The sequence below is a fragment of the Genypterus blacodes genome, unplaced genomic scaffold (genome assembly GCF_046128005.1).
Source record: "Genypterus blacodes isolate CSIRO-AG114 ecotype Tasmania unplaced genomic scaffold, CSIRO-AGI_Gbla_v1 ptg000020l_1, whole genome shotgun sequence".
Classification (NCBI taxonomy): domain Eukaryota; kingdom Metazoa; phylum Chordata; class Actinopteri; order Ophidiiformes; family Ophidiidae; genus Genypterus; species Genypterus blacodes.
The window spans coordinates 140646-161306 of NW_027466833.1; the positions used below are offsets into that span (position 1 = coordinate 140646).

The window sequence follows — 20661 nt, forward strand, 5'->3', positions numbered from 1 at the left end:
CGTGACGTCTTCCTCGTTGGTGTCGTGCCATGTTTGCGGAAGCGTCTGTGCCTGCTGCAGCTAGCTGGAGGCTTCGTCTCCCTCTGACTGGACTCTAATCGTGTCGTTATAACTCAACATGAATCTACCGAAGGGTCCAGATTCTTTGTGCTTCGACAAAGACGTTTTTATGAAGGTAAGAATCTCGCATAGTCACGTTTTAACACCGGAGCCGAAGCTGTTATAGCAAATATTCGACTCATCTTTCCTCCTCAAACCTGGGACCGTGAACACAACTGGTGCCTTTGCGGTTCCATCGCGTACATGTCTGTTTTTGAGTGTGTGTGTGTCCGTGTGTGTTTCCTATGCAGGATGACTTTGACGTGGACCAGTTTGTGTCGGAGTGCCGTAAGCAGGTCCAGCTGGAGGAGCTGCGGGAGGACCTGGAGCTCTACTACAAGCTGCTGAAGACGGCCATGGTGGAGCTCATCAACAAGGACTACGCTGACTTTGTTAACCTCTCCACCAACCTGGTCAGTCTGGATTATGATCGTGTTTAAGGTTCTATAGTCTCCTAACTTCTTAATCCACCATGCGGATGACGTTGTGCCTTTATGGACACATAACTGTAACAAAACAAACAAAGGTGCAGTATTTAGCTGGGACACTTAACAGTCCCCTCTGTCTGTCTCTCTCTCAGGTGGGAATGGACAAGGCTCTGAATCAGCTGTCTGTGCCGCTGGGACAGCTAAGGGAGGAGGTCATGGTACGTGTGTGTGTTTGTGTGTGCGTGTGTTGATACTAGTTATGCATGTATGAGTGTGATCTGACCTGATCTGTTGTGTGTTGCAGAGCCTGCGGTCGTGTGTAAGCGAGGTGATCGAGGCCATAGACACTCAGCTGTCCAAACAGGACGACCTGCAGAAGAAGAAGGTCCTGCCCGTCTCTATATCAGATCATCTTGTTTTCCTTCTCTGTCACATCACCTGAATGCTGGACGCAGGTTGTCAGAGTTTGACGTGAGCTGTGTGTGTCCTCCAGGCGTGTGTGTTGAGGCTGATCCAGGTGGTGCGGTCGGTGGAGAAGATCGAGAAGATCCTGAACTCGCAGAACTCCAAGGAATCCAGCTCTCTGGAGATCAGCAGGTAGGAAATGAGACAAAACAAGAAACACAATGTTAGTCGCTTGGCAGGAAATAACGTAACTAAAGCTGCTGAGAGTGAGGAAGTGGAAGCAAACGGACACACACATAACATTGTGTGTGTGTGTGTGTGTGTGTCTCTCTCTCTCTCTCTCTCTCTCTCTCTCTCTCTCTCTCTCTCTCTCTCTCTCTCTCTCTCTCTCTCTCTCTCTCTCTCTCTCTCTCTCTCTCTCTCTCTCTCTCTCTCTAGTCCTTCCTCAGGTCAGATCTTGGAGAGGATAGCCACAGAGTTCAACCAGCTGCAGTTCCACGCTGTGCAGAGCAAAGGCATGCCGCTGCTGGACAAAGTCAGGCCGGTGTGTGTGTGTGTGTGACGACGGGTCCATCGCTCCGACAGCCCAGAAATCAATCTGTCAATCAATCTAGTTCAATCTGATTAGTCCCTCCCCCTTATGGACAAACAGCAAAGACGTTGATGCAGATTGATTTAAGATTTCACCCGGATTCACTTTTTCTAATGGTTATAAAAGTTTAGATACTCTGGGTTTAACTGTGTGTGTGTGTGTGTGTGTGTGTATGGTGTGTGTGTGTGTGTGTGTGTGTCTCCTCTGGCAGCGTATCGCAGGCATCACCTCCATGCTGCAGCAGTCTCTGGAGGGCCTGATGATCGAAGGCCTGCAGACCTCCAACGTGGACATGGTGCGCCACTGCCTCAGGACGTACGCCACCATCGACAAGACGCGGGACGCCGAGGCGCTGGTGGGCCAGGTGCTGGTGAAGCCCTACATGGACCAGGTCAGGACCAGGACACACACACACACACACACTAGTCTGGGGCGGGGGGGGGGGGGGGGGCTCCTGTGTGTTTTTGGAGTGAGTTTTCTGAAAGCTCTCCTCCTCCTCCTCCTTCTTCTTCTGCCTTGTAGGTGATCGTAGAGGAGGTGGTGAAGTCCAACCCCAACGGTCTCCAGCTGATGTACTCCAGGCTGTTGGAGTTTGTTCCTCACCACTGCAGGCTCCTCAGAGAGGTCACAGGAGGAACCGTGTCCAGGTGTGTGTTAGAGGAGAGAGAGAGAGAGAGAGAGAGAGAGAGAGAGAGAGAGAGAGAGGGAGAGATGAGTCTAGGATAACGCTTTGGTCACCAGTAAGCGTCACCAGTGTGCTGATGTTCTCTCTCTCTCTCTCTCTCCTCAGTGACAAAGCCGACTTCGTCCCAGGTTACGACTTCTTGGTGAACTCTGTGTGGCCTGAGATGATCAGAGGGATCGAGGAGAGGATGTCTTACCTCTTCAACCCTGGAAACCCTGACATTTTCTACGAGGTGCGTCCACTTTACTCTCTCTAATACAGCAGACTGGTCTTCCTCCTCTTCCTCTTCTTCTGTTGTGGTGCTCTGCGGTCTCATCTCTTCTCATCTGTGTGTGTTGCCTCAGCGTTACAGTGCGAGCGTGGAGTTCGTGCGGCGGTTTGAGCGTCAGTGCAGCTCGCAGGCCAGCGTGAGGCGGCTCAGAGTTCACCCCTCCTACACCAGCTTCCACAACAAATGGAACCTCCCCGTCTACTTCCAACTACGGTACTCAGCGCCTCAGAAACACACACACACACACACACACACACACACACACACACACACTCCAGCCAGCAGCTTCACCTCCTTACAGGACTCAAACACTAAATGTCCTGTGATCTAAACATCAGTCAAACACCTTAACTCAACCTTCATCAAAGCGATCATTAGACTGAACTTATGGGTGGAAACCTTTTAACCCTTTAGAATCTGACCGCTCAGCTTGTGTGTGTGTTATCAGACATTAGTGAAAGGGGAGATGATCGGTTTTAAGAGCTTTACTGGAATCACTCAGCCTGTCAGCATTTGCATGTGTGTGGGGGGGTGGAGGTGTGTGTGTGTGTAGGGGGGGGGTCTCAGGAAAAGTGCTTATGTATGGCGGTTTCATATGAATGATGACAAGACGCAAAATGTAAAGAGAGAGAAGAGAATATGTGTGTGTGTGTCAGCGTATTGGGAATAAACACTGAACCTTGGCAGACTGTCGATTGTCCCGTCTGTGTGTGTGTGTGTGTGTGTGTGTGTGTGTGTGTGTGTGTAACCTGTCCTTCTTTACCTGTGTGCTCGTCTCAGGTTTAGGGAAATCGCAGGAAGTCTGGAGAGCTCCATCAGTGACGGGTTAGAGGGAGCAGCAGGTAGGAACAGAGCTCCACACACACACAGAGCACGCCATCCGCTTGATAATGGGCTGAGGTGGATACAAGTACAGCATCATGGTATGGGTTTGTGTGTGTGTGTGTTGTCCAGCGGGCAGTGTGTACCATCTGAAGGTGTCTGATGTGTTGTGGTCCTGCCTGATGAGGTGCTGGTCAGACAAAGTCTACCTGTCGCCTCTGGCTCATCGCTTCTGGAAGCTCACGCTGCAGCTCTACTCACGCTACGCACGCTTCCTCGATGAGGTAACCAAGGATACAGAGCATTTACACAAAAATAAGAGTTCACTACAATCCAAACTAACATTCTCCTCTTTCTGTGTTTGTGCCCTGCAGGTGCTGACTAAGGCTCCGCCCTCCGAGGCTCCCAAAGAGCCCAGCAGGCCGCTGCCGAGCTCCGCCTCCTCCACCTCCAGCCGCACGTCGCTGGACGAAGGCGGCAGCGAGAGCGGGAGTCCGGCCTCGCTGTCCACCAAGCAGCTCGTCTACATCGCAGCCGACATTCAGAAGCTACAGGAGCAGGTCTCTCTCTCTCTCTCACACACACACACACACACACACACACACACACACACACATACACACATGACCACCGACACACTAGAATATAAGCACTAATATTTCTGTACTTGCTTGTTGGCTTTGTGTCGCTCTCAGATCCCAGAGTTGTCTGAACTGGTCCGACTGAGGTTAGAAGCCGTTGGATTCCAAAACTTCCCTCTTGTGGAAGGTAAGATGTGGAGACTTTACACAGATCTACATCCCTAAATGTATTTGCTGATAGACTCACTGGCGCCCCCTTGTGTTTCAGACGCTCTAGCGGACTCTAAGGCTCGTCTGTCCGTCAGCGTCCCGGCGCTCAACACCAGGATGACTCAACATCTGACCGAGCGCTCCTGCCGTTTCCTGAAGAGCGCCTCAGAGGTTCCACGCCTCTACCGCAGGACTAATAAGGTCAGTGAAGCCGCGGCCTGTGCTCACACACACAAGAGTTGTTTCTCCCACATTACATCATCGCAGCACATCGACAGCACCTGCACGAGTTCACATGCACATGAAATACTTGGGCGTAACCTTTAGCTTCCTCGCTGGACAGGAAGTGCCCGCGCGCGCATCAGCGTACATGGACAACGCTTTACGCCCGTTACTTCAGCTGCTGACAGACGCAACGGGGCTCGTTAACCCCTCGACGGCACAAGAATGGCTGCGAGTTGCACTATGTGACTGCACACAGAGGTGAGGTCACACACACACACACACACACACACAAGTGCTTGATCTCTGTAATGTTTCCCCGCCTCCACATTGTCCACCTTTGTTCCCGTCTGCAGGTACTATGAGACCATCGCTGAGGTGCTGAGCTCGGTGAGGAAGATGGAGGAGAGTCTGAAGCGACTGAAGCAGGCCAGGAAAGGCACGACCGCGACGACCACTACTGGGGCCAACGGTGGACCCACAGATGACAGCAAGATCCGCCTGCAGCTGGCCCTGGACGTGGAGTACCTGGGAGAGCAGGTGGGTGGGGACGCAACATGTGGGTCGGGTTTTAAATGAAAGCTGCACCGACAAGATCATTTTCTCTTAACGCTGCTTCTGTGCCTCTGTGTCTCAGATCCAGAAGATGGGCCTGCAGCCCAGCGACATCTCCATGTTCTCCACTCTGATGGATCTGGTGAAAGAGGCTAAGGAGCTCGCTGAGCAGAGCCAGTAGAGTGAACTGGATCCCACTGACATGCTGGGATTGCCCCCTGCAGGTCACTAAGGGATGTGAAGAAAAGGCAACAAACACACTGTGCCTGATCTCACACACTCGCTCATAATCTCAGCTTCTTCATAGAGTACAAGAGTTTGGGATAAATCAGATTGGTCCCCTGTTCTTTTGATGTTTCATGCTGGGGTCTCAGTCTGTTGTGGTCGAGGCCCAGCAGACACTGGAGAATGTGGGAGGAGCGTTCAGGGCTCCTGATCCGACGCTGGAGCTTTAAGACTCACCAAGGTTTCATCTGACGCCCTGTATCAGACGGAATGATCACTGATCATGTGTAAACAACGATAATGTGGTGGACTGAAGATGTTTCTGTTTGATATGCACTGTCCAATATAATCTATCAATTTTGTATTGGATCAAATGAGACCAGACAAAGTGTCACAAATGCATCAAAAAGAGTCCAATCTCTTTGTTCGTGTTTATCTGGTAGAGGATTGATTCACAACAATGTGAAATGTGTACATTTGGATGGAATAATAATGGATATAATGGAATAAAGTGGTAATGAACCATGAGAATTTGGGTTTCAGTGCTTATTCTGTGTGTAGACTAGAGATGCATTTCCTGAAGAAATCGGCTGTGATTGCTGAAAGGTTTTGCCGAATGTTGAAGATTTACAGTAAGTGAAAGCAGTTTGAGTGACAGTTAAAGCTCAAATCCTTTAAAGCTGCCATTTGCTTATAAACAACAGGTGCAGCCAATTAAGCAGAGACACAGCTGAGTCAGTCTGAAGGCAGAAAACGCCTGAAAACCACACATCCAACAGCTGGCTCTCACCTAAAAACTGTAACTGCAATCTGAGTCGGACCCTGAGAACCAGGAGCACCTCCTGAACGGAGTGATGCATTATGGTCCAAAAAGACCGGAAAATAACAAATAACCAGGAAGTTGAAAAAGATCGGATGGGTGCTGAACATTTAAAACATGTACAGAAATCACCCCAGTTCAAATGAATGCAGTTGATGAACAATTATCAAGTGACTTCAAAGATAATAACTCTTGTTCATTATGCATCTAGCTCATTAACAGATGTAATACACTGAACACATGACACACGGGAGCAGATGTTCAGGTCATTCACATCCATAGGGCTTTGAACGGACACGTATAGATCCAGAATGCTTCCAAAAAAAGAACCTAATTCACACGTAAATGGCCCGTAAAACAGTTTGTAAAATCAGCAGACTATCCCTTTACATTCAACCCAGACAGTTGAAGAAACATTTTGTGAACTTCACTCCACCATTCAGTTCAGGCGAGTGCTCACTGCTCAACGACGACATTGTGATTGAAATGATTTCGTCCCTGAGACTGAATTGAATCTGAAACATTTTACCGATACTGAGAAACAAAACTTTTACTTCAATCACAACAGCAAACAAAAATAAACTCTTAGTTACAATATACAATGTGGTAGTCATTTGTCACAGAGAATCACGGTTACTGTACCTAGGCTACTGACAAATACTGTACAGAACACTGCTAGAAGACATTTTACAGAAGAAACAAATTACGAGTTTACCAGTCAGCATGAACACAACTCGGCTTAAAGTTCACAGCAACAGGTTTTCATAAATACTGTTAAATTGATCCCAACTCGACTCTTGACAGCGTTTAAGTGTGTGGTGTGATGGGCTGGGCTGTTGGGGGACGTGTGTGTGTGTGTGTGTGCTGGACAGTTTGGTTGGACGTAAAGGACCTGTAGAGCTTTAGAGTGTAGGATTGGTGATCTTGCCCATTATGAGAATGGCATTTGAATCACCTTCCACCACAAAGAAGAGGAATGGCCGGTTGATAGACAGTTCCAGGGCTCCGCTGGGGATCTCCTGGTTCTTTGGAAGTTCTCCCTCTTCTCCTGACAGCTCAAACAACACCTTGTTGTAGGCCTGAGAAGACAAAGGGACATCGGTGAAGGGCACAAACTTAACTACAGCCTGTTTCGTGTGGAGTTTGGTTTTCCTTTACCTTATCAATGGTGAAGGGTTCAGTGCTGCTCAGGCGGTTGAATTCAGCCAGCGAGCCCAAAAGTTTGGCCTCTATTTCTGGATCCAAGTTTGTCAGGAGGTCACGCAAGTCAGACGTAGATGACATGGAGAACTTTGGCACCGAAAGCGTCAACACTCTGTGGGAGGACACAAGGACACGAGGACACAAGGCGGTTATGAGCTGTAAAGGATGTTGAAATGGAATGGCACGTGACTCTTTGTCCCCTAAAAGCACGCATGCTCCACTTTGATATGATAAACCATTATTGATTGACCGACTGAGCGATTGATAGACAGTTACTGACTAAGGCCTTTTCACCTGAAGTCAATGAGACGACACACACAACCAGGCAAAGCACTTCTGTAATCATGGAGCAGGGAACTTTCCCAAAAATGTTTTGTTCAGAGCAGACTCACCCCTCCCTCAGGCCGTGGTGCCAGCCGGAGATGACGTCAGTGAGGAGCTTAGACTCGATGTCGTTCAGGGACACTCCTTGATGAGGGAGGACCAACAACATGTAGGTCTGCTTGCTCAAAGACAGCCTCACAATTGTGCACCGCCGTAACTTCATGGTAACACAAAGCAAAGATACCGTTAAATGATGCGACCAAAGCAAACAGAATCACCTCCAACACAAACAGTTCAAGGATCATTAGTGTAAATACAAAATGAAGCAGTTAGGATGATGAAACTGCAGATGTACCTTATCATACAGGTGGTAGAACACACCAGTGTGGGTCATCACTGGAGCCATAACTGTGGTTGTTTCATCCACATGAAACTCCTGCAAAGAGGTTTTGGGTGGTTGGGCGGTTGTCTTCCAGCTGCCTACACAGTCACAAACAAGAAACACCAGCAGCTGTTAACATCTCAACATTGTTGTTAAATGTAAATGGTCTTCAAATGACCAGAGGATGCGTCCAATGAAAGGAGACACAGCTATGGACACCTGCAGAAACTAGTGAACTAGATGTTAACATGTTTCAGAATTCATTCAGATCTGATTCCATTCAATCATATTTGCATCTGCGGATACTTCAATCTACTCAATTTACGTCAATCTAAGGAAGAGACACGCAAGACCCACCCTGGAAGTTGAAGGAACTGATGTACAGCAGGTTGGTGCTTGGGTTCAGATCTTTGAAGATGCTCTCCACCTCCTCCACAGATGTCTTGTTCACAAAGCTGTTCACCAGCTCCTCTGCCTGCTGAGTCGAGGAGAAGTCCACACCACGGATGAACGACGCATCGGAAAAGTCCTGCGTGCCTTGAATAAAGTCCTCTGACAGACGGGCGTCCTGGCGTGTGAAGGCCCACAGCTGCGTGCTGATTTCATTCTTGGGTGCGTCGTCCACCAGAGACTTGATGCTCTGCAGGGTTTTCAGAACCGTGTGCCCGTCCACGAAGAACACGCAGTCGTCTCGGTCTGTGCCACTGCTCAGACCCAGAAGAAGCTGCAGGGAGAGAAGCGTACATGTTTGTCAGTCGGATAGATCGCTCAGAGTTACACCTTCACTATGTCGTCCTGGCTACTTCTGGTTGCATGGATACCCCAGAGATGCTCCAGTGGAGCAATCGGGTACAAATCATAAAGAATGGCGACAAATAGTGGCAAAGACCTGGAAGGAGTTCGCTGTCTTCTTGGAGGCTCCCAGGTAGAACGTAACGAGGGACCCATAGGTGTTGACGGGAGAGAGGAGGGTGTTGGCCCCCTGCTGCTTTGTGCTGAGTTCCTGGTAGATCCTCAGGCCGAGAGAGTTCAGCAGCTCCGCCAGAACCGCCGTCCTCTCCGTGTTGTTCTGCCTCTGCCCATCCTGGGTCGACAGGTCCCTGGCGTCCGGTGTCACAACGGCGACATCAAGAGGCGCTACAGGAACCGTCTCCACGGGTTTGGTGGGCTTGGTCTGCAGCGTCTCACAGCTGACATTCTTGGCGGCAAAGAGGTGGAAGGGGTGAACGTAGACGCGGTTGCTGTGGATTCCTGAGAGGCAGCAGCATAGTAGGACGAGAGGAAGAAGAGGGGACCACAGTCTCTTCATTGTACCTCGTGGTTCTGTGAGATAACTTCTGCGAGGGAGAAAATTAGTGTAAGACAAATGCACACAGAGTGAAAACAGTCTTAGGTACTGTCTCTTTGAGGTGTCCAAATGTGTTACATGTTGATGGAAAGGAGGTGACCTGAACCTCCAGTTTTGCAACTTCAATTATGTCCAACACAAACATCCTTCTATAGTCCTCTATAAGAATGAGGACAAATAACAAAAAGCCCAATATATCCCTTGTGAGTCATTACACTTTTAACATGTATTTGTTATGACATTGTTGTGAGTGTGCTGAGTATTTTGGGGTCTTTGAACAAATCATCGCTTGCTTTCATTGGAAATCTGGCTGGATCTGGTTTTCCCGTCTCCCGACAGGATTGGCTGGCAGAGACACTGGGCACAGAGCGGCGGTGTCAGTGATTGATTCACTGCCCTTTGTGTGTTTGTTCTCTCTCCTGCTGCTCCATGAATGAGCGTCGGCACTACCCTCTGTCGCAGAAGTCGCCGAGACAATAAGAGTATCCACGAGTTCAATTTGGACATTTGTCTGTGAATTACACGTTTTAAAACCAGCCTGTCTATGACTGTGGTCACTAGAAACAACTGCAAAACTCACTCACCCAGAGCCATAACTATATATGAATGGGTATAAGAACAAATTCCTCTTAGGGTGAACATATAACCGATTAGAAATAGATAGGACAGAAGATAGTGGTTGTCCTCATATTCAGGCAGGGCTCTCAAGTTCACCTGATGCCTCTGCCTCTCCTCTATAAACTCTTTAGGCTGACCTGACCTACATATCTGTGAAGGAGCGTCATTTGCCTAAAGTGCTGTTATGCAAAGATGGGACTTCGGCTGAATAAGCAGGAGGTTGGACCTGTGGACTCTCAGGGGAGATGAGCAAATAGCAAAGTCTTCTCTGTTTGGACAAGGCAGCATAGGACATGGCCTTGGTCCCCCGATCAATACAAACCCCCAGCGCTCTGAAATGTTTTCGTGCCTGCACCTGATGACTTGATCACAGAGGTCACAGATTCACGGCCAGATTATCTGATCATATGTTCACTACCAACTCTCCAAACTATCCAGTACAAAACAAGGAAAAAGTCTTCTGAGAGGTTTCTCAAGTTTCCCTCAAAGTTCAGCTTAGACATTCAGAATATAAATTGTGTCTCTGGAGAATCTAACACACTCAGTCCTATCAGATATAGGATTCTAAACCCAAACATTTCCCCCTACTCAGGTTTTAAAATCACTGCTCTGCACTATCAAAAGGCAATGAGTCAAATGAGTGAATGTAATGTTTGCTCTTACCGTGTGTGAGTGCTGCTGTTGCTGCTGCTGAGGCTGGTGCTGAGTGAGCTTGTCTCTCCTCTGCTCCCCTCACTTTAAACAAGCCAGCCCAGCGGCAGATCTCCCACTCTGGTTACTAATTAACCAGAGCAGCATTGAGTCAGGGGCTCTGCTGCCATGACTCACCGCTGGCTTTGTACCGACCATGTTAGATAAATAGATGTGACAGCGAGGAGAGAGGGAGACCACCCAATGTCCCTGTTCTGGCTACATGTTGACTTAGGAAGGATGGTGTAATCAAGTCCTGGAAAGTGGGTAGGAGTGTAGGGGGGGTTGAAAAGGGGGCTCAACTTCCACAAAGGAGCGATGGGAAGCAGTGGAAAAAGCCCAGCTTGTTTTTGTTTGCCAGCTTTTCACTGAAATGTCGCCATGTATTACAAATGTTTGTGCTGTTCCTAAATTCTGCACATCCGTCTAAAAATGCTGCTCAGTCAAGGGGTGATGGAAATTTCCGAAAACAAAGAATTCAACTGAAGTCCTGCACAAACAAGAGAAATGGGTTTTATTGTATCACAAAGGCAGAACTAATTCATATCATAAAAGTATTATAATATTTGAATCTTAATGTTCTTTGATTATGAGCTTCTTTAGGACATGCAAGTAAAGCAGAGTTAATAGTTGATCAACTTATTCAAATCATCGTTAACTATACATGTCTATATGGTTCTTAACCCCTCTGTGGATGTTCCACTCTCAAATCTCAGATCTTAGTGTAAATTAAAATCTTGAAAGCCTAACTTTAGCGGACCTTACTCAGGAGACTTAGGGGTATAGACTAGACCGGTGGTTCTCAAACTGTGGTCCATGTACCACAGCTGATACTTCAAACAGATGACAGCAGAGACAAAAGAATGTAAAATCACAAGTTTAATTAAGAACTTCTTGAAATTTTAACTACCATTCCCTAAAATGACAGTTCGGGTAAAGATTTGGAACCAACTGAATATCCAGGGTTGGAATCATTTTGTATCATGCCCTCCATGCATTATCACTTCATTCTAAGTACCCAGATTGTGGTAAATTCAGATTACTGCAGTGCCTTGTGTATTTATGAACTGTACTACATTCTGAGTGGGTGTTTTTTTTTCTGCTCATACGCTAAAACACTGTACTTTGTCCACTGACTGTGTGTCCTTATCCCTAAATATGTCTCTCTCTCTCTCCCCCATGGAACTATCACATTCAGAGTTTAAAGGATATTGAGTAATATGATTGATAAATCGAGTTATAGAATTAAAGTAAGAGGAGCCTATGAGCCTGACGTGTCCTGGGAAAAGATCAAACAGGGTGCAGCTGTTCTTCAATGGCTGCTAAGACATTTTATTACGCATAGCAGCGACTAAAGGGTGAAATCCGGGAACATGACAGGAGAAATCCTCCATACACACCTGATCCAACAGGGCGGGGAACCGTTTTTTTCTCACCAGGAGGATGAACATTCTGATACGTTAAGTTCTTTAGGGCCCTGGTTTTGTCTTTTCTAAACATAAAAGTAATAAAGTGAGCAAACTGTTGCCATTGTGTAAAACTGAACACTAATGTGATTCTAGAAGCCAAATTGCACTCAACTAACTGTATAACAGATATTTAAGGGATTCATGGCGTATCTAATTCTGCAAAAACATGAAAAACTGATGCTACAAACCAAAACACTGAGAAATATGAACTTTTATTAAATACTATCACACAGTCTAGAGTGATGAGCAACCCTCATGGCTCAAACTAAGGTTTAGTGTTTATGTAAAGACAGTATAAATCCAAAATGTTCCATCTTCTTTCTTCCTAAGAGAGAGTTGTTGTATGCAGAGTATCAGACTAGTTATGAGTTTTACAGTTACATAGTTCATGGCAGAGTTACTAGAGGTCACATTTAAGGTGATTTCTAACCCCACCATGCAGATCTCTGTCTTGTCTGTAAGATATTATAAAACTTTACCAACAGATTTCAGTAAGACTTGGTGGGCAGGTTGGACATGATCCAGGGAATAACTTTCATTTTGATACCGATTGGCCTAAAGGCGGTGCTGTAACTACCTCTTTTTTTACGCCTAGAATGTAGAATGTCTGGGCCAAGCCGGACAAAGGCCTTTTCTGTTATTCTTTGCTAATTGCATACAACAGGCTATCAAACATATCTTAAGCAAACACCTTAAAACACATCCTGAACCTTGAGGCACACAATAATTATATTTGAGTAGACTTTATTATAGTTAATCAAGTGTGGCTTTCTCATGCACAGCAATCGACAGGCGGACTTTTGTGTATTATGACGTCTGAAACTTTATGCCTCTTCGGGTGCTGCAGGGTATATAAGCTGTCATGGTTTGCATCTCAGGCAGGTTGAGAGGTGAACACAAAGGAAGGATCAACCATGTGGACCCTGGTGTTTCTCTGCAGTGCGATCACCGCACAAGGTAAATCTTCAAGTCTCTCTTTTGTCTCAAGTATTTACAAGTGTACATGATGTCCATTTATCTTTCATGCTTGAAATCTTTAATTGTTAAACGTTTCTTTTAACTCGACTGTGCTAAGGATATGTCAAAGTACAACTATTTCACTGTCTGTGATGTTGTGGCCAACTGCATTGTTTTATGCATGTAACCATAACAAATCCTGAATCTTGACATTTTCCTGTTCTTGTTCTTATAATCCAGCACTTTCTTTCTACACAACACCATCATGGCAAACACAACCACCGACAGAACCACCAACAGAACCACCAACACAACCACCAACAGAACCGCCAACACAACCACCAACAGAACCGCCAACACAACCACCGACAGAACCGCCAACAGAACCACCATATCCAGGTATGAAAAGCTTTCAGACATAGGAACACAAATCTGAAAGACTTCTAGATAAACTTCACTGAGTATTGTAACGTCATTAACCCATTTTCTCCTAGAGCGACCTTCATGTCGTCAGAGCTGTGGCATGCACCTGGGAAGCTGTTCCTGCACTTCTTCCTGCCGGTACTATGGCAACTGTTGCTATGACTACTACAGTAAGTATCCTGTTCATTTGTGAATCACAGGTGGCACATGTTTCATTTGGCTAACTCTTATCTACGACTCTTATCACAACAGCGGTCGCGTTTCCATTCCGGCTCTGTGCAAAACATAGGCGGTGACATGTAAAGCGACATGACATCAACATGCTGAAAGACATCCCATTCACTATGTCGCATTTCAGAATGAACAGAAACGAGCACATAATCACTAAAACTCAAATCTTTTTTTCATTGACACCCCTGAGAATTTCCTCTTCATCGACGCTTCCATTCTCCATTTTAGCTCAATAGAAACTCCACTAATGCATCTGTTTGTGTTCTTCTACCGTGAGTGCCCAATTGAAGGAATCAACAGCATTAATAGGCTCTCTCTCATGCTGTAGCACATTCATGCTGTCTGCAGTATACATCAGTCAGTACACCATAACAATTATTTCATCTTCCTTACTCTGTCATCTAGATTACTGCGGGGAGCCACCAACAGAACCGCCAACAGAACCGCCAACACACCCGCCAACAGAACCGCCAACACACCCGCCAACAGAACCACCAACACAACCACCGACAGAACCGCCAACACAACCACCGACAGAACCGCCAACACAACCACCAACAGAACCGCCAACACAACCACCAACAGAACCGCCAACACAACCACCAACAGAACCGCCAACACAACCACCGACAGAACCGCCAACACAACCACCAACACAACCACCAACAGAACCACTATATACAGGTATGAAAAGCTTTCAGACACAGGAACACAAATATGAAAGACTTCTAGATAAACTTCACTGAGTATTGTCACGTCATTAACCCATTTTCTCCTAGAGCGACCTTCGTGTCGTCAGAGGTGTGGCTTGCACCTGGGAAGCTGTTCCTGCACTTCTTCCTGCCGGTACAATGGCAACTGTTGCTATGACTACTACAGTAAGTACCCTGTTCATTTGTGAATCACAGGTGGTACATGTTTCATTTGGCTAACTCTCATCTACGACTCTTATCACAACAGCGGTCGCGTTTCCATTCCCGCTTTGTGCAAAACATAGGCGGTGACATGTAAAGGGACATGACATCAACATGCTGAAAGACATCCCATTCACTATGTCGCATTTCAGAATGAACAGAAACGAGCACATAATCACTAAAACTCAAACCTTTTTTCAGTGACACTTTTGAGAATTTCCTCTTCATCGACGCTTCCATTCCCCATTTTAGCTCAATAGAAACTCCACTAATGCATCTGTTTGTGTTCTATCATTCATTTCTCAGGTTACTGTCCGGCGGTTACTACAGCACTACCAGCCACCAATCTTATACCAGAAACCACCACAAGTATGGAATCATCTCAGGGCATATGCGTTACTTCATTGTTATTCAACCGTTGATAGATTGCGGTAATACCAACGACCTCCTCTTCCTCCCAGGTCAGGCGTCATGTCGTCAGAGGTGTGGATACAACTTGGGAAGCTGTTCCTGCACTTCTTCCTGCCGGTACAATGGCAACTGTTGCTATGACTACTACAGTAAGTACCCTGTTCATTTGTGAATCACAGGTGGCACACGTTTCATTTGGCTTACTCTCATCTACGACTCTTATCACAACAGCAGTCGCGTTTCCATTCCGGCTTTGTGCAAAACATAGACGTGACATGTAAAGCGACATGACATCAACATGCTGAAAGACATCCCATTCACTATGTCGCATTTCAGAATGAACAGAAACGAGCACATAATCACAAATCTTTTTCCAGTGACACTTTTGAGAATTTCCTCTTCATCGACGCTTCTATTCCCCATTTTAGCTCAATAGAAACTCCACGAATGCGTCTCTTTGTGTTCTATCATTCATTTCTCAGATTACTGTCCAGTGGTTACTACGGGACGACCAACCACCACTCTTACACCAGAAACCACCACAAGTATGTAATTATCTCAGGGCATATGCGTTACTTCATTGTTATTTAACTGTTATTAACTGCTGTAATACCAACGACCTCCTCTTCCTCCCAGGTCAGGCGTCATGTCGTCAGAGATGTGGATACAACTTGGGAAGCTGTTCCTGCACTTCTTCCTGCCGGTACAATGGCAACTGTTGCTATGACTACTACAGTAAGTGAATCACAGGTGGCACACGTTTCATTTGGCTAACTCTCATCTACGGCTCTTATCACAACAGCGGTCGCGTTTCCATTCCGGCTTTGTGCAAAACATAGGCGGTGACATGTAAAGCGACATGACATCAACATGCTGAAAGACATCCCATTCACTATGTCGCATTTCAGAATGAACAGAAACGAGCACATAATCACTAAAACTCAAACCTTTTTTCAGTGACACTTTTGAGAATTTCCTCTTCATCGACGCTTCCATTCCCAATTTTAGCTCAATAGAAACTCCACTAATGCATCTGTTTGTGTTCTATCATTCATTTCTCAGGTTACTGTCCAGTTACTGCGACACCACATCCCACCACTTATTGGCCACCAGAAACCACAAGTATGTAATTATCTCAGGGCATATGCGTTACTTCATTGTTATTTAACCGTTGATAGATTGCTGTAATACCAACGACCTCCTCTTCCTCCCAGGTCAGGCGTCATGTCGTCAGAGGTGTGGATACAACTTTGGAAGCTGTTCCTGCACTTCTTCCTGCCGGTACAATGGCAACTGTTGCTATGACTACTACAGTAAGTACCCTGTTCATTTGTGAATCACAGGTGGCACATGTTTCATTTGGCTAACTCTCATCTACGACTCTTATCACAACAGCGGTCGCGTTTCCATTCCGGCTTTGTGCAAAACATAGGCAGTGACATGTAAAGCGACATGACATCAACATGCTGAAAGACATCCCATTCACTATGTCGCATTTCAGAATGAACAGAAACGAGCACATAATCACAAATCTTTTTCCAGTGACACTTTTGAGAATTTCCTCTTCATCGACGCTTCTATTCCCCATTTTAGCTCAATAGAAACTCCACTAATGCGTCTCTTTGTGTTCTATCATTCATTTCTCAGATTACTGTCCAGTGGTTACTACGGGACCACCAACCACCACTACTACACCACATCCCACCACTTATTGGCCACCACAATCCACCACAAGTATGTAATTATCTCAGGGCATATGCGTTACTTCATTGTTATTTAACTGTTATTAATTGCTGTAATACCAACGACCTCCTCTTCCTCCAAGGTCAGGCGTCATGTCGTCAGAGGTGTGGATACAACTTGGGAAGCTGTTCCTGCACTTCTTCCTGCCGGTACAATGGCAACTGTTGCTATGACTACTACAGTAAGTACCCTGTTCATTTGTGAATCACAGGTGGCACACGTTTGATTTGGCTAAATCTCATCTACGGCTCTTATCACAACAGCAGTCGCGTTTCCATTCCCGCTTTGTGCAAAACATAGGCGGTGACATGTAAAGCGACATGACATCAACATGCTGAAAGACATCCCATTCACTATGTCGCATTTCAGAATGAACAGAAACGAGCACATAATCACAAATCTTTTTCCAGTGACACTTTTGAGAATTTCCTCTTCATCGACGCTTCTATTCCCCATTTTAGCTCAATAGAAACTCCACTAATGCATCTGTTTGTGTTCTATCATTCATTTCTCAGATTACTGTCCAGTGGTTACTACGGGACGACCAACCCCCACTACCACCACAAGTATGTAATTATCTCAGGGCATATGCGTTACTTCATTGTTATTTAACTGTTATTAATTGGCCTCCTCTTCTTCCCAGGTCAGGCGTCATGTCGTCAGAGGTGTGGATACGACTTTGGAAGCTGCTCCTGTAGAAGCTCTTGTCAAAACTATGGCAACTGTTGCTATGACTACACCTGTAAGTGCCAAGTCTGACAAATGAACAGCGCCAAACGGGCTCTGTGTGTCGCTTAGGCTGTCAAATTGACGATGAAGACACGGTGCCCTTGTATTTGTTGTTTGTGATGACAGAATAAATGGAGGCTGTCTGAAAGTATTTACCTCACAGCAAGAACAGAATAGAAACAAAATGACGGCTTTATTTCCTGTCTTCTTTTTTTCATCACACAGGGCAATGCCCAACTGCGCCACCCCCAACCACAGGTATTTCTTCATAAGCGATCCTATCATTGACGTCGTTACTTATTAAAGATGTAATGCATTAAATATCCTTGCATATCTTCCAGCTCCGCGCTCCTGTCGCAACTACTGTGGATATAACTTGGGAAACTGCTCCTGTGCAAGTTCTTGTCAATACCAGGGCAACTGTTGCCCTGACTTCTATAGTGAGTACCACGAAAAAGCCACTGCCTGCTCCGTACAATTCAGAAATTCCACCAAAATTCGAAAATGCAATGCTTGTTTTTTTTCCACTCATCACACAGATTACTGCCCACAGTACACTACATATCCACCATACACAACCACAGGTACTTCTTTATTTATGATTGTAATTTGTATTATGATTTATGACTGTAAACATAAACCTGTTGCAAAAAAAGTTACACAAATACGCAGATGACTGAATCCTGTTGTGTTGCTCAGCCTCAGCGTCATCCTGTGGCGGTTCCCTCTCTGGTTCTGGGGTGCTCACCAGCCCCAACCACCCCAACTACTACCAGGACAACATGAACTGTGTCTGGCAGCTCAGAGCCTCTCATGATGAAACAGTCTTCCTGTCATTTACGTACCTGCAGTGAGTGATCTTGATCTTTATCAGAAATAGAAATGGTACAAATAAAGAACTCATGTATTATCTCATTAATATCATCAACTTCCATGGATATATTCTGAGTTTTGTGTTTCTCACATAGGTTGGAGACGTGTTGTGGTTGTGACTATATCCAAGTCTACGATGGACCATCTGTGCATTCAAGATACCTGGGGACAGTGTGCTACAACTCTATGAATTCCTCTGTGACTTCCTTCAAATCGTCTTCCAACTACCTGACAGTGCGGTTCCGGACTGATAGCAGTGTGGTTGGCCGTGGATTCAAGGCTGATTTCATAAGTTCTCTGCCACCAAGTTCCGGTAATATCTTAATATAATTATTCGAGAGCGTAAGGTGTATAAAGATATTCAGATCTGAGATTTGGCATCATTATATTATGTGTTAAACGGTAGTCCGGACATTAAACTAACTAGCAGCATCTACTAATGCAATGGCAACCAAGACAAATATTCATAGGTGCAGGTAGAGCGACACAACAGCCAATGTCCAGAAACAATGACAGGAAAACCTTTTAAGGACGTTCTCCAGGTGACAAAGCACATGGCAGAGGAGAGAACAAAGAACAATACAAGGAAACATAATGCCTCATGCAATAGTTATATTTAGGTATAATAGTTTAGGAGTTTAATGTAAAAGTCTTTGTTGAGTACATCCTCACACCTTAGATCTCTTCTGTTAACAAAGCTCAATTGTCTACATACATCTCCCCTCGGTTGTCCTTAAAGTCAGTGGAGCTCTAGTTAAAGTCTTTAAACATGTTTTTGTCAGGCCAAGTGAACTGTTCCGCAGACTACATGAGCATCGTGATCCAGAGGTCCTACCTGAACTCTCATGGGTACAGCGGACACAATATGTACTTGGATGACGAGCACTGCAGACCCTCCGTCACCAGCTCACAAGTGATCTTCCGTTTCCCAATTAACAGTTGTCGAACTCTAAGAGAGGTACACAACCGGCGTTCTTCTGGAAAACACCACACTTTTTCATAATTGTCAAACAAGTTACTGAGAGAGTCAAGAGATGTGACTGTTGTCCATTGTCTTCTACTTGAAACAGTACAAACAGGGCAGCGTTGTGTACAGCAACGCCGTGCGGGCCTACCCCACCCATATTGGCGAGATCACACGACAGTCTTTCTTAAAGCTGAATGTGGCCTGTCGGATGGCGCCAGACGCGACGGCCGAAATCATGTACATCGCCCATCACGTGCAAAACGACAGCATTATAGGCACAGGCAGATTCCATGCCCAGATGGCCTTCTACACCTCCAGCAGCTTCTACTACCAGGTGTGAAAAGCCTTTCAAGAGGTTTCTTCCTTAATCATAAAGGTTTTCTCTGGAGTTTTTCCTCGTCTTTCTAGTGAGCTTTGGGCGGGGTCAGAAATTTTAAATTGGGCTATACAAATAAAATTGACTTGACAAGGTTCCCCTAGTCGCAGAAATGTAGTTTAACATCTTGCACATTTAATAGGAAAACGTCTTTTTTCCAATCTTACCTTCCATCAGGTGACTCAAGCCCCATACGAGGTGACTCTCAACCAGAACCTGTATGTTCAAGTGAACTTGAGGCGGTCTGACAGCAACCTAGTGGTCTTCCTTGACACCTGTGTGGCCTCCCCCTTCCACGACAATTTCCACACAAGAACATACGACCTCATTCGAAATGGGTAAGATGACACCTTTGAAAAGAACCATTAAATAAAGGTAAGTAAGTAAACGGCGTTGACAATGGAAATGACCCAACTTCTGTGTTTAGATGTGCGAGGGACAGCACCTACTACTCCTATTCCTCTGGGACCACTAGTTACAGCCGTTTCAGATTCAGGGCCTTCCAGTTCCTGCGAGCCACTGAGAAGGTGTTCCTTCAGTGCAAGGTCATCATGTGCTCACGGTCTGACTACAACTCCCGCTGTCGCCAGGGCTGCCACAGCCGTGTAGCCAGAGACCTGGGGACAGGACATGACAGCCAAACACTGGTCTTGGGTCCCATCCAACTCAAGGGTCAGTCACCACTTGTATCTCCTTTCATCCCAATAATGGAAGTTTAATCATATATTACTTCTACTGACATTGCACTGCTTCCTTTTCTCAGAACCTAAAAAACTTGGAGGTGCTCAGAAAAAGGAGGTTAAGGATAAGCAGATTCTTAACAAGATACTTGGATGATCTGATTCAAGCCTCTTCTCCAATCATTGGAGCTTTTGCCACTTTCTTCATGGTGGTACCCAATCACAAATCTTACCTTTTCAAGATTCATTATCAACCTGATTAAAAGCATCGTTAAAAGACAATCTGTGTTTCTGTATTTCATTACATCACCAATATGACACAAAGGAGTCCAGAAGAGAGTCTGAAAATGACACTTACCATCACGTTGTGTTTGTCTGGCCTGTTTAAATAAATGGCCTACAATTAGT

At 45.8% G+C, this 20661-nt stretch overlaps 3 protein-coding genes across 4 annotated transcripts; 2 read left to right on the top strand and 1 right to left on the bottom strand.

Annotated features, from left to right (window-relative positions):
- The first annotated feature begins 26 nt into the window (after positions 1 to 26).
- Positions 27 to 5504, top strand: cog2 (component of oligomeric golgi complex 2). Its single transcript, XM_076141727.1, has 18 exons — positions 27 to 175; positions 351 to 512; positions 680 to 745; positions 832 to 912; positions 1021 to 1124; positions 1371 to 1476; positions 1736 to 1915; positions 2047 to 2171; positions 2315 to 2441; positions 2554 to 2693; positions 3261 to 3322; positions 3435 to 3586; positions 3677 to 3862; positions 3998 to 4070; positions 4152 to 4294; positions 4437 to 4576; positions 4672 to 4855; positions 4953 to 5504. Exons 1-18 carry the CDS (start codon positions 119 to 121, stop codon positions 5049 to 5051), a joined length of 2187 nt encoding a protein of 728 aa, XP_075997842.1. The 5' UTR covers positions 27 to 118; the 3' UTR covers positions 5052 to 5504.
- On the bottom strand, positions 5503 to 10563 carry agt (angiotensinogen). Of its 2 annotated transcripts, none has more exons than XM_076141728.1 (7): positions 10454 to 10563; positions 8714 to 9161; positions 8182 to 8548; positions 7798 to 7922; positions 7511 to 7659; positions 7074 to 7230; positions 5503 to 6994 (listed from the first exon to the last, which is right to left on the bottom strand). In XM_076141728.1, the coding sequence occupies exons 2-7, from the start codon at positions 9131 to 9133 to the stop codon at positions 6818 to 6820; spliced, it is 1395 nt and encodes a 464-aa protein (XP_075997843.1). In that variant the 5' UTR covers positions 9134 to 9161; positions 10454 to 10563; the 3' UTR covers positions 5503 to 6817. The 2 variants fall into 2 exon arrangements, with proteins under 2 accessions (XP_075997843.1, XP_075997844.1); XM_076141729.1 differs by having other exon boundaries at positions 8714 to 9158; positions 10454 to 10544.
- A 2300-nt stretch (positions 10564 to 12863) lies between these two features.
- On the top strand, positions 12864 to 20512 carry cuzd1.1 (CUB and zona pellucida-like domains 1, tandem duplicate 1). The gene is made up of 18 exons (XM_076141687.1): positions 12864 to 12906; positions 13025 to 13035; positions 13147 to 13305; positions 13403 to 13503; positions 13966 to 14244; positions 15368 to 15430; positions 15522 to 15588; positions 15948 to 16007; positions 16105 to 16198; positions 17144 to 17194; positions 17272 to 17370; positions 18057 to 18207; positions 18326 to 18543; positions 19013 to 19188; positions 19301 to 19531; positions 19751 to 19911; positions 20001 to 20245; positions 20337 to 20512. The coding sequence occupies exons 1-18, from the start codon at positions 12864 to 12866 to the stop codon at positions 20408 to 20410; spliced, it is 2283 nt and encodes a 760-aa protein (XP_075997802.1). The 3' UTR covers positions 20411 to 20512.
- Positions 20513 to 20661: the final 149 nt, after the last annotated feature.